At 45.7% G+C, this 15,810-nt stretch overlaps 1 protein-coding gene across 1 annotated transcript; it reads right to left on the reverse strand.

The window, feature by feature from the left end:
- Positions 1-4,473: 4,473 nt before the first annotated feature.
- Positions 4,474-5,230, reverse strand: C5H10orf95 (chromosome 5 C10orf95 homolog). Its single transcript, XM_056850200.1, has one exon. The coding sequence runs from the start codon at positions 5,141-5,143 to the stop codon at positions 4,499-4,501; it is 645 nt and encodes a 214-aa protein (XP_056706178.1). The 5' UTR covers positions 5,144-5,230; the 3' UTR covers positions 4,474-4,498.
- Between the last annotated feature and the right edge of the window lie 10,580 nt (positions 5,231-15,810).

A 15,810-nucleotide genomic window follows, 5' to 3' on the forward strand; every position in this document is an offset into this window, starting at 1 on the left:
GGTAACTGGGATCTATAACCTCTGTATACCAGGACAGTCCTGGGTGAAAACTCTCAAATGAGCAGGCAGTTGCATAATTAAAATTGGTTTTATTAAGTAATAAAATATATTTTAAGCAATGAACACAAAGCATACAAAAGCTAAGAGAAAAGTGAGGAAGCTGGATAAGGTTACAAGGATGGGTCTTGAAGGAATGTCCAGGGAAAGCGGCGCTGAAGAAGAAAACAACCAGCATTTCCAGGAGCAGAGGAAGAGCCCACATGCAAGTAGGGGTACATGCATGGATCCAGAACATACACATATACACTATGAATGGCCAAAGGACCAATATTTATACCCTAAAATGGGTCATGAGACAGTATGAGGTAAGCTGGCAGGAAAGCCAGAGACAAAGAATTGATTGCTTTTCTGGGGTTTGAACAAAAAGGAAAGGCATGATGAATCATTAGGACCCAAGAGAATGCCTGGACTATTCTCTTGAATACTGATTGACTGCTGGAACGGGTGCAGATAGGGTAAGTAATGTTCTGCTTGGAAAGCTGTTTGAATCACCTTAGGGTGACCCAATGGGAATTAGCTATCCCCATTGTCCAGCCAGGCACACCAGGGGGAAAGTTCAGCAGTCAACCACCTTCCTGCCAAGGCTTGACACACAAGATGGATCCCAAATCTTCCTCCAAAAATGGATGGAGGGACATCCATCTTGTAGGGAGTAATGTGTTGCTCTTATGCCACTCGTTGGCTCCTGTGCCTTTGTGGCACCCCTTAGTGGGAGGAGGAGTTTGACCGCTTACAAAAAAGGTAGGAAAACCAGTGTCATACAGTGGAAAGTTGGAAGGCTAAAGTCTAATACAAGGCTCTTCTGTCACAGAGCTTGCATACACTTATCTCCTCCAATATGGCTATGCTACCCCCCAAGGTAACACATACTCGGAAAAGATTTGGGCAACTCAGGAAATTGAATTTGCCCAGGAGCGCTGGGTCTTTCCCTTGGCGGCTCTTCTCTTTAGGATGCAATTACATTTCATCGTTTTATCACTAAAATTGCACTCGCACACAAAAACAAGGTGGGGGCGGCAGCTGGAGAATGGTGATCGCAATGCTGTTGAAAAAAAAGTGGCCACGTGGCTGCTTATTTCTGCAGTCTCCATTGAAAGGGAAGAGGAGGAGAGCTTCTGTCCTTTGCTTTCCACACTTGTTGCATTGGGGGTGGGCTTTAAACAGTTTACCTTCTAAGGAGTTGCCAGGGGACCTGAATAAAAGGGGTGGGGAGGGGTGGGGAAATGGGCACAAGGAAGTAAGAATAGCTTGGAAGAGGCATCTTTCCAGTGAAGGGCATAAGCACTTCTCCTCCACCACCTTTTCAATGGCAACTGGAGAAATAAGCAGCTGCATAGGTGAAGTTGTGAGTATTTAAGCCAGGGATGGGAACCTCAGGCCCGGGGGCCATATGCGGCCCCCAAGGACATTTGTGGCCCTCGGGAGCTCCGTGGCCCTGCCGCAGAGGCAAGGCGCAGGGTGGCCCTCCCCGAGGGTGTTCCTGGGGCCGCGGCTTGCAGGGGCGCTGTGGCGCCCTTTGGACCTCTTCTCGCTGACTGTTGGCCGACAAGGGGAGGGGGAGGGACACTTCCCCCAAGGCTGCTCCCTACAGCCGCGGCGTGCAGGAACACCGCAGCACATTGTAAGCCCCTCTCACTGCCTGTTGGCTGTTGAGCAGGAAGGGGGGGGGGAAGAGGCCGGCGGCTCCTGGCAGCAGAGCATGGATGCGGGAGCCGATCGAGTTTTTTGGGGGGGTTTTGTGGACTCTGGAGGGGGAGGGTATGGAGACTGGGGCCCGGTCGCGCAGGGCTCTGTGCACCGCTGTGTGTGTGTGTGTGGGCGGGGAAGGCTGGGGCCCGGTCACGCGGGCCCGGCGAGGGCGGGATTGTGTGTATGTGGGGGGGAAGGCTTTTCTCTCTTTTCTTCCTCTTTTTCTGTCACTCTCCTTTCTCTCCCTCTCTTTCTCCCTCTTTTTCTCTTTCTCTCCCCCCCTCTCTCCATTTCTTTCTCCCTTTTCCTCTTTCTCTGTTTTCCTTCCTCCCTTGCCTCGTTTGCTCGGGCCCACCGCTGGCTGCCCTCCCGCCTGGGGGTGGGTAGCGGGGCGCTGTGCAGGCCTTCTCTGTGTGTCCTCCCCTGGGGTTGCCAACCTCCAAGTGGTGGCTGGAGACCTGGCAACCCTAGCCTCTCCCTCCCACACACCGGGAGATCTACACCTGGTATGGCCCCTGAATTATGTCATAAATGTGCAAATGGCCCTTGGCAGGAAAAAGGTTCCCCACCCCTGATTTAGGCAATCTCTTGATAATCCAGCATTCCCTAACAACAACAAAAAATCAGGCCAGCTTTGCTCGTTGTGGAATGACCAAAAATTCAGCCTCATGGTATCCCAGCATTCTCTCCTTCCTGCACTGGCAAAAAACAAAAATGGGTTCAAGAGAAGGTGTTGGATGAGGAAGGGAGCGGCGAGAATGGGTGTGGGGAGACAAACCCAAATCAACGATTCACAGGACTAGCCGTCGAATTGGGCTCAACCCAGACGATAACCTCGTGGCAAAGCAACATCCTAAAAACGTGGGGGAAACGTGAGTTCTCAAGGTCAAGGAAAAACGTGCAAGTGAGTTCTCAAGGTCAGGAAAAACGTGCATAATGAAAACGAAGCCCTGAAGAAGTTGGAGAGTGAATGCGAGGGAAATAACCTATGCATAAAAGGCCAGAGTTTGACTACAAGCAATGCTCCCAGTGGCCTCTGGTGGCAGCACAGAATAAACCGCTTGTTAAAGGGAATGGTTGGGCTAAAGTTGGAGAGAATTCCTCATTGAGGTCTAGCAGCTTGACACTAAGGCCAGCTAGATAAATCCCCCAGGATAAAAATAAGGGTCTGCAGAGTAATTTTACCAAACCCACACCTTGGTGACAGCAATTAAGTTACCCATGTCTTGCAAATACGCAGGTTGATTACTGCAATGTATTGTATATGCAATTGTCTCTGAAAAACGTTTGGAAATTAACTGGCTCAGAATACAGCAGCTTGGTTGTAAGCCTGGATTTCCTTAGCATGTATTTATTTTTCTAGTACCAACTAACATCAGCCTAAATCCAACCACGTAGTTCCTCCAATGGAATAGCATTTGCATTCATGGGGAAAGCAATTACCTCCCTCCTAATGCAGACCCTGACCTTATGCTGTTTGTGGTTCCCTGCCCCCCCCCCAATAAACAAAATTTGGGGTCAGTGGGCAGAAGCAGGAGGGGGGAGCAGGAAAAAAACTGCTTCATGAAGTTTGCAGTTGGAGACACACCACAATCTCATGCTCGTGTGGACCTGTAAGGAAGAAATCTGGACTAGTGACAGGGTATTCAAGTGCAGTCTCTTTCCATCCAAAGCTGCTTGGAAATCAGTATTAGAGACCCCTCTCCAGATGTTGACCTCCAGGCAGGTGGCTACTGAGAAAGGGTTTTTTAGAAATGTGGCATCTGACTTGTGGATTTTTCTCTCCAGATACAGCTTTGTTTTTAGCACTGATTAACAGCACTGAAATTATTGGAATTGACTACTGCTATCTAGTGAGTTTTATTGATCTTACTTCTGTACAGCACCAGTTACAACATTATGAAAGTTGAACTCTTTTTACACAAAATGATGGATTCAAGTAAATCTCTCCCTCCTCCCCATACACACACAGTATTTGGGCCATGTTAGTTTCAGCCCTCATGGGAAAGTTTCACAGTAAGAGGGATTCAAACAGCACTATGTGCTTGGTTTTCTTTATTTAAAATTCTACATTTAATTTGCATACATATTAGACTGCAGTCCATTGGCCAGGCACAACTCCTACTCGCTCATAAAACTGGTCTCAGATTGGGAAAGAACCCCAATGGCATACGACACTACAACTAGCAAGAACAGCTTACTATGACATTTGACACCCACCAAAAAAAATTACCCAGACCCATGTTTCAACTTATCTGCAGCTCCAGGCGTGAGAACAGATTCTGTGTACCATCACCTCAAGTTCACTTTCCAAGGAACTTCTTAGTGAGTCATAATTAGTAGTTAAGCAGATAGTGTTCATGGAGGGAAGGTTACCTCTAGAGAAGGGCTGAAGATTGTTTACAGTGATTGGCTGCATAGCGGTACTCTGAAGAGCAACAGGACCAGCAGCGCCATTCAGCCATGCATTTTGGTTGGTCAAAGGGAAAGGCCTTACAACAGTGAACCCCAAGTTACCCAAAAGAAAAATCTCAGGTGCTAGAAGAATAACATTTCCTAGAGGATATGAGAAAGTGCATATATTAGTGACTTATGCAAGGCTTAACAAACACTACTATTTGAAAGCTAAAAATGTTACATAGGAATCTCTCGCTATTTTCTGTCCCGTGCTTATGACCCGGTTTGGAGAGCTGCCATCACTGGCACTTGGATCTCAACACAGGAGTTCAGTCAGCATTCCTTTTTAAAGTCATCTCTTGGATTTCTTTTTCTTCTTGCCCCGGTCTTCGCTGCTGTCTTCAGCTTCACTAGCAGTTGGGGTGGTTTCCTTTCTGATGAGTCTCTTCTCTATCCTGTATTCTTGTTCTCCTATTCTAGGGTCCCCTTTCACAACAAATTCCCCATTGTGGTAGGTTATGGAAACATCAGTCCTTGGATAAGTGCCATACACTCTTCGGAGGTCATCTTTCACAAATTCAGGTACGTCTCTCCTGGGTCCTGTAACTCTCTCAAGCCTACCCCAACGGAGCTCCCCTCTCAGGGTGAATCCCTCAGGCCATAAATCCCAGCCAGGTCTCTGGTAAGCTGCACAAGGACGATAGTTTGCATAGGGGTTGTACAGAGAAAGAGGGCTCATCTGTGGGAAGTGCCAGTAAGGGTAAGGGTGGAGGTAAGGATTGGCACCATAGATGTGATGGTACTCCATTTGGTTTGCAGAATTATCACTGTAAGCATTGTTACGGTCCATGATTACACCGAGAGGCCTGCTGTAGAAGTTCTGCATCTGAACATGGGATAACATGCCGGTGGGTTGTGTTTCAAGCACACGATTTGGTCCAAAGGGAAGGTAGGTATAAGGGGAGGTCTGCATCATGTTTGGATAGTATAAAGCCATAGTGGCATATGGTACATAAGACAGCTTCTCCTCAGGCAAGTTAGCCGTATCCCACGTAGTACTTCACCTGGTGCTTTCCAAAGCTGTGGAGACAGTGAAATTCTGGACTTGAAGGTACATATGCAATAGCCTATTTATAGAAGAACATACTAAATCTTAAAACCAAGGAATTACTCCTTTATGTGCAACAAAAACCAAGTAATTGTTGTAGGATTTGTTCACAGGAGATGACTAGTTTTGCATCCAGGAGCCAAGCCCTGTACACGTTAGTAGGGTTGCCAGCTCCAGGTTGGAAAATACTGGAGATAGGGGGTGGAGCCTAGGGAGGGTGGGGTTTGGGGAGGGGAGGAAACTTAGCAGGATGTAAGGCCATAGTCCACCCTCCAAAGCAGCCATTTTCTCCAGGGAAACTGATCTTTGTAGTCTAAAAACCAGTTATAATACTGGGAGATCTCCAGGTGCCACCTGGAGGTTGGCAAGCCCTAATGGGAACTCTATACCTTCCAGACATGTGTGGGCCCAGTTATGATTGTTACCATTGTGTAGATAGAGCCAGCTTCTCCCCTTGCTATTTTTGAGTTCTGAAACTGTCCCAGGGACTGGGGGCCATGCAATGGAGCACACAATGGCTCCCCAAGGCAGTTTCAAAAGGCAAACACAGCATAAGGAGAAGGCTGATGCTCCTTCTTCAACCATACCACAGTTATGATCAGAATTGGGTGAGCCTGAATTTCTGGGACGCACAGAATTCCAAGTGTATATTTGATACAAATGTGAGTTGAATGCAATTTGGAACAAGCTGCATGGAACAGCGTTTTCCCAAGTTTATCTGAGACAACATTTACATTTTTCCAACATTTGAAGATTTTTGTAATAAAATAAAATACGCACACAACACATGACAAGAATGGAAAGTATTAGGTAATAAGAAAAAGGATACTTCAGCTCTTGTAGAACAAAAGCTGCTTCTATCTGGGGGGACTTCAGAGACTAAACGTATCAACACATGAACACATGAAGCTGCCTTATACTGAATCAGACCCTTGGTCCATCAAAGTCAGTATTGTCTACTCAGACCGGCAGCGGCACTCCAGGGTCTCAGGCAGAGGTCTTAAACATTGCCTACTTGTCTGGAGATGCCGGGGATTGAACCTGGGACCTTCTGCATGCCAAGCAGATGCTCTACTACTGAGCCAGCAGCTACCCAATCATCAGTATGCAAGTTTCTACAGTGCCAGAAAGTCTTCTATAAGGTACGTTTGGTTTGCTAGGTATAGAGCAACTTTGATTTCCAAGTTCAGTACAAACTTCAGCTCAGCAAAAGATCAGCCCTGTGTGATAACTGGAGTACTATGGCATAAAAGCAGATTTATCTCAAACCCACACTAGTTTATTCTGGTTATCGGCAAATGAATTTTGGTTCCTGGTAAATGAATTGCTGTGTAACTGTGTGTGTGTTAAGTACCATCAAGTCACTTCCGACTCATGGCGACCCTATGAATCAATATCCTATCTTTGGCAGCCTTGCTCAGATCTCGCAAATTGAGGACTGTGGTTTCCTTTATTGAGTCAATCCATCTCTTGTTGGGTCTTCCTCTTTTCCTGCTGCCCTCAACTTTTCCTAGCATGACTGTCTTTTCTAGTGACTCTTGCCTTCTCATAATGTGACCAAAATATGATAGCCTCAGTTTAGCCATTTTAGCTTCTAGGGTCAGTTCAGACTTGATTTGATCTATAACCCACTGATTTGTTTTTTTGGCAGTCCATGAAATCCGTAACACTCTCCTCCAACACCACATTTCAAAGGAGTCTACTTTCTTCCTGTCAGCTTTCTTCATTGTCCAGCTTTCACACCCATACATAGTAATAGGGAATTCGATGGCATGAATTAACCTAATCTTGGTGGCCAGTGACACATCCTTACACTTCAGAATCTTTTCTAGCTCCTTCATGGTTGCCCTTCCCAGTCTCAATCTCCTTCTGATTTCTTGGCTGCAGTCTCCCTTTCGGTTGATGGAGCCAAGGAATAGAAAGTCTTCAACAATTTCAATTTCTCCCTTGTCAACCTTAAAGTTGTGTAATTCTCCTGTAGTTATTACTTTTGTCTTCTTTATGTTCAGCTGTAGTCCTGCTTTGGATTAGGGTTTATTTATTTGCTTCATTTACACCTTGACTTCCCCCATGGGGACCCAAAGCAGCATACATCCTTCTCTTCTCCTCTGTTTTATGCTTACAACAATCCAGTGAGGTAGGTTAAACTGAGACTCTGCAACTGGCCCAAGGTCACTTCCATGCCACAGTGGGGATTCAAGCAGAATTATGCCAGAAGTATGTGTATTTGCTTAATTTGCACAATCCAGCTTGTGTTGGTGCAGCATGGGTGCTAACATGAGAATTCTGCACCAGGCTAACCCTGTACACAATGTGCACATTAAGCACATACAAAATGTGCTTCAGAATAAATAGCAACATATAATTCATGTGTTTTGTCATCACAGATGTTGGTACATACTTTAAGTCAAAAAAACCCAAATGTGCAAGGAAGCCCTGACAAGCCATAGGTTCCCAATGTACATACACCATGCACATTAACTAGCATCTGTTCACACACAGCACTAAACCATAGCTTGATATCACATGCCTGAACCTCAGACTCACATGCTCTATCTCCGCTTACGTGCTTTGGTTACTTGTTTCTACTTTTCTTCTGAGCTAGTAAGCTACAGTATGCTCTAAATAGGAACTAAGTTGAGTGGGGGGAAGGTGGAAGTATCCACAGGACCAAGAGTTAGTCACACATTGCCAAACCATGGTTTGGTGTTATATGTGAACCAGCCCCTAGTCAAGAAGTCCAATTATCATTTGTACATTCCTCAACAAGTCCTACAGAGTTAAGGCATACTTACGAAGGCAGACCTGGAGTTTCATATCCAGCCAGCACACTCTCTACACTCAGAGACCTTGAACAGCCAAGCCTTACTGTTGTGCTAAGATGCATACCAGAAGCTTATCACATGCCCAACCACAAATGGCTCAGAGTCCTCTCACAAAGAAAGCTCGCACAACCACGTGTGCTTCAGATGCGCTAGTACAGGCCATAATCAAATGGCACTGGAACTCGCTGGGACAAGCCTTGCCTTCCCCAACCACTGATAAGCATGCTGGTTTCCACTTTCAAAGGAACATTTTCTACAAAGCAATCTATTTACACTAATCTACTTTGCCAGGGCACAAGGAGTGCTCTGACTCAATGCAAATAGATACCTACATTCTATACTCTAGAGTAGATAGGCTACGGCCCAGCAAATCACCCAGGCATGTGCTGAAGCATCCCCAGGATATTACTGATAACTCGCGTTGACTTTACAATCCTATCTTACTGTGGTAAAGTCAGTCCTTGATTGTATGAGACTGTGAATACCAACTCCATCTCCAAGTGGAAACGAGGGTGGCCAACAGAAGGGAGCAGGTAGCATGCTAGCAATAGTTATGTCAGGCAGAGGAGAGTGCAACATTCCCATGGGGGGGGGGGCAGGAATAGCACAGCTTAACAAAACTGTATCCTTCCCATGTCAGTCCACCACCGTATTTCTGAGGAAGGACATGGTAAGAGACACCTTCTGACTCTACAGTTACTTAGATTACAAATTCCAGTCTACTACATGATGGAAGACAGATAAATTCAACACTGAGACCTACAGCCAAGATCCCAGTAGGGTTGCCAGGTCCTTCCTGGCCACCGCTGGGAGCAGGGAGGGCTAATATCTGAGCACACTTCTCTACTATCAGACCATGCCCTCCATAGGGTTGCCAACCTCCAGGTACTAGATGGAGATCTCCTGCTATATCTCCAACCGATTGAGATCAGTTCACCTGGAGAAAATGGCCACTCTGACAATTTGACTCTATGGCATTGAAGTCCCTCCCCAAGCCCTGCCCTCCTCAGGCTCCATCCCAAAAACCTCCTGCCACTAGTGAAGAGGGACCGGGCAACCCTAGCCCTCCCCCTCCAGTTGTCTGACACCCAGTTTCCCCCCTTCCCAATTCCTCATATTACTTCCCCCACCATACTTGGCACCTGCAGCGATGGTAAGCCAGCAACCACTGATAAAAAAGTCACCACCCCAACACAAAAAGTAGTCAAGGAAACCCAATCACCTGCCTGAACAGTTCTCTTCCTGAGCTCAGGTTTCAAGCATTGTTGACAGAAGCAAAGGACAAGGAAATGGTTAGCAACCAGGCACAGCCTCTTAAAGGATGGGGTGGGGGAGTGAAAATCCAGCTGGAGGAGTCTCAAGGGCTCTGGCTGCTTTGCTTCTCAAAAAAGCAGCTTGCATCCTTGATGTAGAAAACCTCCCAAAGAAGAGGGTGGCTCTAGTGTAGTGACTCCTCCCGTGTTCCAAGGAAATGTGGTTTCTAAACAAAGAGCAACAGCCACAAGCCTGCTGAGGTATGTGCAGGAAAAGTTAGATCTGCTGTTTCCCCATTAAGGTTTCCTCTAGTGATCTCTTTCAGACAAACAACCTGAAAGCACACACATTTCCTATGAGAAACACTATTCATTCCTTTAATTTTTGCTCTGAACAGCCAGGAACATACAGGTTCAAAGTCAAGTAAGTTGCCCCAACAAAAGGCATCCCACTTGCTCCATTTCTCAGTCTGTCATTTCCCCAGGAGATAAACTCAGAAGACCACCCCATCCCCCTTCAAAGTAGTGATGGGAGGGGCGGGTTTGGGCTGCAGGAACACAGAGCCAGGCCTCCACTTAGCCTCACCTCCGAAAAACTCTTTTATCCCTGAAGTGATCCCACCAACAAGCAATATTTGGGGAAGCGACAGGAGCATCACAATATTCTTTATGGAGCTGCAAAAGATCCAGAAGGTGCAACCGTCACTTTGCATGCTACTTCATTAGCAGCTGCTGTTGGCCCTTCCAGAGTTCTGCTCCAGCAGCCTCTGTAATAGAGTTGCCAGGTCCCTCTTTGCCACTGGTGAGAGGTTTTTGGGGCTGAGTCTGAGGAGGGTGGGGTTTCAGGAGGGGAGGGACTTCAATGCCATAGAGTCCTATTGCAGAGTGGCCATTTTCTCCAGGTGAACTGATCTCTATCGGCTGGAGATCAGTTGAAATAGCAAGAAATCTCCAGCTAGTACCTGGAGGTTGGCAACCCTACTCTGTAACCATGTGAGAAGTCCACCTCTGAGGGGAAACAGTGCAGTCAGGGCAGAAGAGTAAGAGGACATCTACAGGAAGCACACAGATGTGGGCAGGGTGGGGATGTAGGCAGAAGTTAAGATTACATGTACTGTGCACCAGTGCTTAAATAAAAAGTTCCAGAGTCGAACCTTGCCTAGAAGTGATGCTGTTTGTTCTGGAACCCTTCTTTCTAGGGTTTGAAGCATAGGCATCATTGCCATCTTATACTGAATTACACGTATGGGCAGGGTTGTTGTCAAGACCGGATAGCTATGAGGGCTCGGGGCCTACTCTAACCAAGCCCATCCTCAACTTGCCACTACAACCAACAGTGGTGAACATATAGCTGGCACCATTGCTTACCTTAGCACTCTGGTAGAGGAGGAATCATGTTTCTTCACCTTCATCAGAGTACCCCTGACCACCTACCAGCTGGGTCACTTCTTCTGGAAGTGGTGGTGTACATGAAGTTGCCTTACACCAGGTCAGGCAATTGGTCTATCATGGCCAGTAACGTCTACTCACACTGCCAGTGGTTCTCCAGGATCTCAGGTAGAAGTCTTTCACATCATCAACCACCAGTTGAAAAAGCAGCAGGAGATGCTAGGGACAGAACGTGGGACCTTCTGCATGCAAAGCAGATGCTCTACCACTGAGCCATGGCCCCTCTCCAGCTGCTAATTACTACTGCAGCCATTGTGATGCTCCCCCAGTATTTTACCCTTCCTTTTTCTATGAAGTAGTGGCAGCTGTTCCTTAACTGAGGGGAGGCTAAGTAGTAGTAGAGCATCCATGATGGCCACTCATCTGGCTCCTGAAAACCTATGGGGCTGGGTAGCCACTGAGAAGGAGGCCACCCAATGGTAACTTACCCAACCACCAAAATCTAGAACTGGCCCTGCTTATTATGGCCTTGCTGCTCAAGATCAATTGATCAAGGAGCTTCTAAGGGATAAAAGGTAAAAAGGTAAAAAGGCTTATTATGGCCATGAAGCCTTGCCATCAACCCTGTGTGTGTTGGAGAGAATGGATAGGGGGAAAGGGAGGGACGAAGAGGAATGAGCACAGCACAGGAAGATGGTGGTGCACGAATGCCTACTAAGGGCAGGGTGTGTGTGATGAATTTGCCCTCACCCACATATACATCAGCCAAGAATCCAGCAGTATCAGAAGAGTTGGTTGTTATATGCCAACTTTCTCTACTACTTAAAGGAGACTCAAACCAGCTTACAATCACCTTCCCTTCCCCACAACAGACACCCTGTGAGGTAGGTGGGGCTGAGAGAGCTCTAACAGAGCTGTAACTTGCTTAAGGTCACCCAGCTGGCTTCATGTGTAGGAGTGGGGAAACAAATCCAGTTTACCAGATTAGCCTCTGCAGCTCATGTGGAAGAATGGGGAATCAAACCTGGTTCTCCAGATCGGAGTCCACCGCTCCAAACCACCGCTCTTAACCACTATACCACGCTGGCTCTCAGAGGCAACATTATTAATGACTCTCCATTTTCCCAAGCAGTGAAACATTTAATGGGCAGGGTTTAAGGCTCCAGTACTCTCATCCAAATGGAACTACACCATCTCTGTAGCAGTTACACATATTAAGTCACAGCACACAGCACACAGCATACTGTGAGCTGACAGAACAGGAGCTACTTCTGCATCTAGAGATGCCCTCCAGCCAGCCCTCAGCTCTCCTTTCAGTTCACACCTGCAAACTGCCGTTTTTGTTGTTCAGCCGGAAGGGTGTCATCTTCATGAAGCTCCAATGGGTCTGCCATACAACAAAGTGGGGAACTGCTCCACAGCTGTCTTCTAACCCAAGCTGATGAATCAGCAAGCAAACATCCTGAGGCATTACCTGGCCATTTACCTACCAGAGGAATTATGCACTAGGGTTAGGGTTGCCAGCTCCGGGTTGGGAAATGCCATTTTCTTCAGGGGAACTGATCTGTCGCCTGAAGATCCGTTGTAATAGTGGGAGATCTCTAGCCACTACCTGGAGGTTGGCAACCCTAACTAGGGTTGCCAGTATCCAGGTGGTGGCTGGAGATCTCCTAGCATTACAAACGGTTTCCAAGCAACAGATCAGTTCCACTGGAAAAACTGACTGCTTTGGAAAGTGGACCCTATGGTATTATATCCTGCTAAGGTCCTGTACCTCCCCAAATCCCGCCCTCCCCAGGCTCCACCCCTAAAATCTCCAGGAATTTCCCAACTCAGAGCTGACAACTCTACCTAGTAGCCATGATAATATGGCCAAAGACACATTCAGCAGAGGATCCACGGCCAAGTAAGAGGTAGTCCACTATCCCATCTTTCATAGCCAGAGGTATTGTGTGTGGCTTTACTGAAACAGGCAGCTGGCTATGTTACCTTTCACACAGCAGGTAACTAGCAAGGTCTGTCAAGCTTGCAAGCCCATTATCACCTTCTCCTGCTGCCACTGCCTGGTCATGATAGCTGATGGCACCAGTCTCAGCTTCCACCTACATGAATAAAAAAATTGATCTGCCACGCAAGCATTTAAAAAAGCATCCATACAAACGTTACCCAATAATCAAGCTTGGGTTGATAAAGTGTTTTCTTCTGGATTTCAGTAGAGTCACCACAGAGTTCTCACCAAGATAACTTTTCAGTTGCTTGATATGATCATGCATTGCAAACAAATGCATCAACTCTGTAGTTATTCCCAAAAGCTGAGAAAACACTTGTCTGCAAGCTGAGCCTCAGGACTGTTGTTTTGAAGTTGGAGTGACAGAAAGCGGGTTAAAAGATAACCCGAGATGAACAGCACACAGACAAAAGCACTGTATGGCACCTAAGTGAGCTAAGTGGTTGGATTACACAGTTGAATGGTTTCCAGAAACAATTTTCAAACCATGGCTTGTCAGAGGAATAACTGACCAAACAAGCCACAGCATGAGCAGCGCGCAAGAAGCCTTATTCAAAGCCAAAGGAAACAAAAGATGGAATCCAATCTTAACAAAAACGAGAGTCTTGTGGCCAAAGCTCTGGCTGATAAATACCTATGTACACAGCAACATTTTCGCCTCCCCAAACAGACCATGCCTTTTTCTCAGAAGAGCTTAACTTCCAGCTATACTCATCCCCCCCCCACTGCGACGCTAAGCTATACACATTCCACTTCCCTGACCACTGAGAAGTTCCAGCAGTAGGATTTACCTGAATTGGTTTCCTTTGGAGGAGATACACATGGTATTTTTGTACACTTTATTTACAAATATAAAACTAGAACAAAGATGCGCTCCTCCAGGGCAGCATGTCCTCTAACCCTTAGGTAATCCCCAGCAGTCCTGCATCCTCAGGGCGTTTCAGCCAAAGCATAGCACTATCGCTGCAACTTTTAGAATCTGAACTGCACTCTCTTTTCATGGGGACACATACCTACCTCCTCCCTGCAGCCGATAGGGGGATCACCTCTTGGGCAGCTGCCCAGAGCCATCTATAAGAGCCAGCATAGTGTAGTGGTTAAGAGCAGTGGTTTGGAGCAGTGGACTGGACTCTAATCTGGAGAACCAGGTTTGAATCCCCACTCCTCCACATGAGTGGCGGTCGCTAATCTGGTGAACTGGGTTGGTTTCCCCACTCCTCCACATGAAGCCAGCTGGGTGACCTTGGGCAAGTCACAGTTCGCTCATGACTTTCAGCCTCACTTACCTCACAGGGTGTCTGTTGTGGGAAGGGGAAGGTGATTGTAAGCTGGTTTGATTCTTCCTTAAGTGGTAGAGAAAGTCAGCATATAAAAACCAACTGTTCTTCTTAAGGCTCACAAAGGAGATATCTATATTGTAGAGACACATTACCATTCCTTTTGTCATATACAATGGGATAATCCACAGTAGTTAGGGCATGAAGTAGGGTTGCCAACCTCCAGGTAATAGCTGGAGATCTCATGCTATTACAACTGATCTCCAGCCGATAGAGATCTTCTTCACCTGAAGAAAATGGCTGCTTTGGCAATTGGACTCTATGGCATTGAAGTCCCTCCCCAAACCCAGCCCTCCTCAAACCCCACCCTCCTCAGGTTCCATCCAAAAAAATATCCCGCCAGTGGCAAAGAGGGACCTGACAACCCTAACAGTGGTCAACTCAAGCCAGTCACATTCTCTCAGCCTAACCAACCTCACAGGGTTGTTGTGAGGATAAAATGGAGGCAAGAATAGCAATGTAAAGCTAGTTTGGGTCCCCACTAGGAAAAAACATGGGGTACAGATTAATTAAAGAAATATGCAACTTGCCTCTCAGAAAAAGAAATCCCTTGCATTTTAGAATTATTACTAAGAAGAAACAGCTCATTTAAAACATTTAGTTAACATGATTCAGTGCTATTTATTACAGCAGCTATCCCCATTTTTCCCTTGTAGCTCAACTTAGCATACAATTCTAAAACAGAATAAAGACTACAACAAAAAGCTGCATCTTGCTTCTCCAAAGAACAATCCTAAAGCCCAAATCCCATTAAAAGCACTAGCAAAAAAAAAAGAAAAAGAAAATAAAGCCTTACAACACCTCCTAAAGATTTCTGTTAACAGTGTAGCAATATGGAAAAGATTAGTTATGTCACAGTTCCTGGGAGGAGCAAATAATTTGTCAAAATTAACTCCTGCATTCATATATGCAAGTCCTAGACCATAAAGTGCTTTAAAGACTGTAATTAACACCCTTAATATGTTTACAGGTGCCAATTTTACCCCCTGGTTAAAGTTTAGTATCTTTAATAGTCACATGATTGACAGATCCACTCTACTAACTGCATAACAAGGAAAGTCACACATGATGAATGTTTTTGTTCTGGCAGAGCTGTTAAATGTACAACAGCCTAACAAAACAAATATCTTCAGAATTAGTACTATCCATTGGTCACAGCTCACCAGCTATATTACAAAATTAAACTTAGCATCATTCTTGCAAGACAAGAGTGAGCAAACCTCTTTTAGCAACACCTTTCTGTTCATAAGGAACTCATCATGTATATCTGCAAAGGGCACCACAGGAAGTCAGAAATAATAGTACAATATACATTTACTAATACCTAAAGTAATTGATTATTTATATATAAGTTTTGACTAAAAGAACTGTACAACAACTTGATCAACACCATTACTATTTTAAAAAAACTAATTACCTTTTATAACCCAATTTTTCTATCCCAACAAACAAACAAACAAAACCCCACTTTCCACTTCTGCTTCACACTTGAATAACTGTAACTTACATCCACTTCTTTCTTCTGCTGACTGCAGATTTATATATTTGGCAGCTAAGTGGCTTCCATTAACTAATTGTATCAATCATTATGTTAAACACCTGAGATAATTGAGAAATCCCTGATTAGGAAAAGAAGGCACTGATTAATATGCAAGTAAAATATAAAGACAGAATTCTAGGATTTCACTAGGCTGTGACCCTTCTATGACTACTTTTAAATTTGTTGGAATTCTTCTATGTTGTA

This window comes from Euleptes europaea, chromosome 5, assembly GCF_029931775.1.
Source record: "Euleptes europaea isolate rEulEur1 chromosome 5, rEulEur1.hap1, whole genome shotgun sequence".
Taxonomy (NCBI): Eukaryota; Metazoa; Chordata; class Lepidosauria; order Squamata; family Sphaerodactylidae; genus Euleptes; species Euleptes europaea.

What these genes read in the sequence shown, in the direction of transcription:
- C5H10orf95 (XM_056850200.1), bottom strand. Translation starts at nt 5,143, where the DNA reads ATGGCTTTATACTATCCAAACATGATGCAGACCTCCCCTTATACCTAC.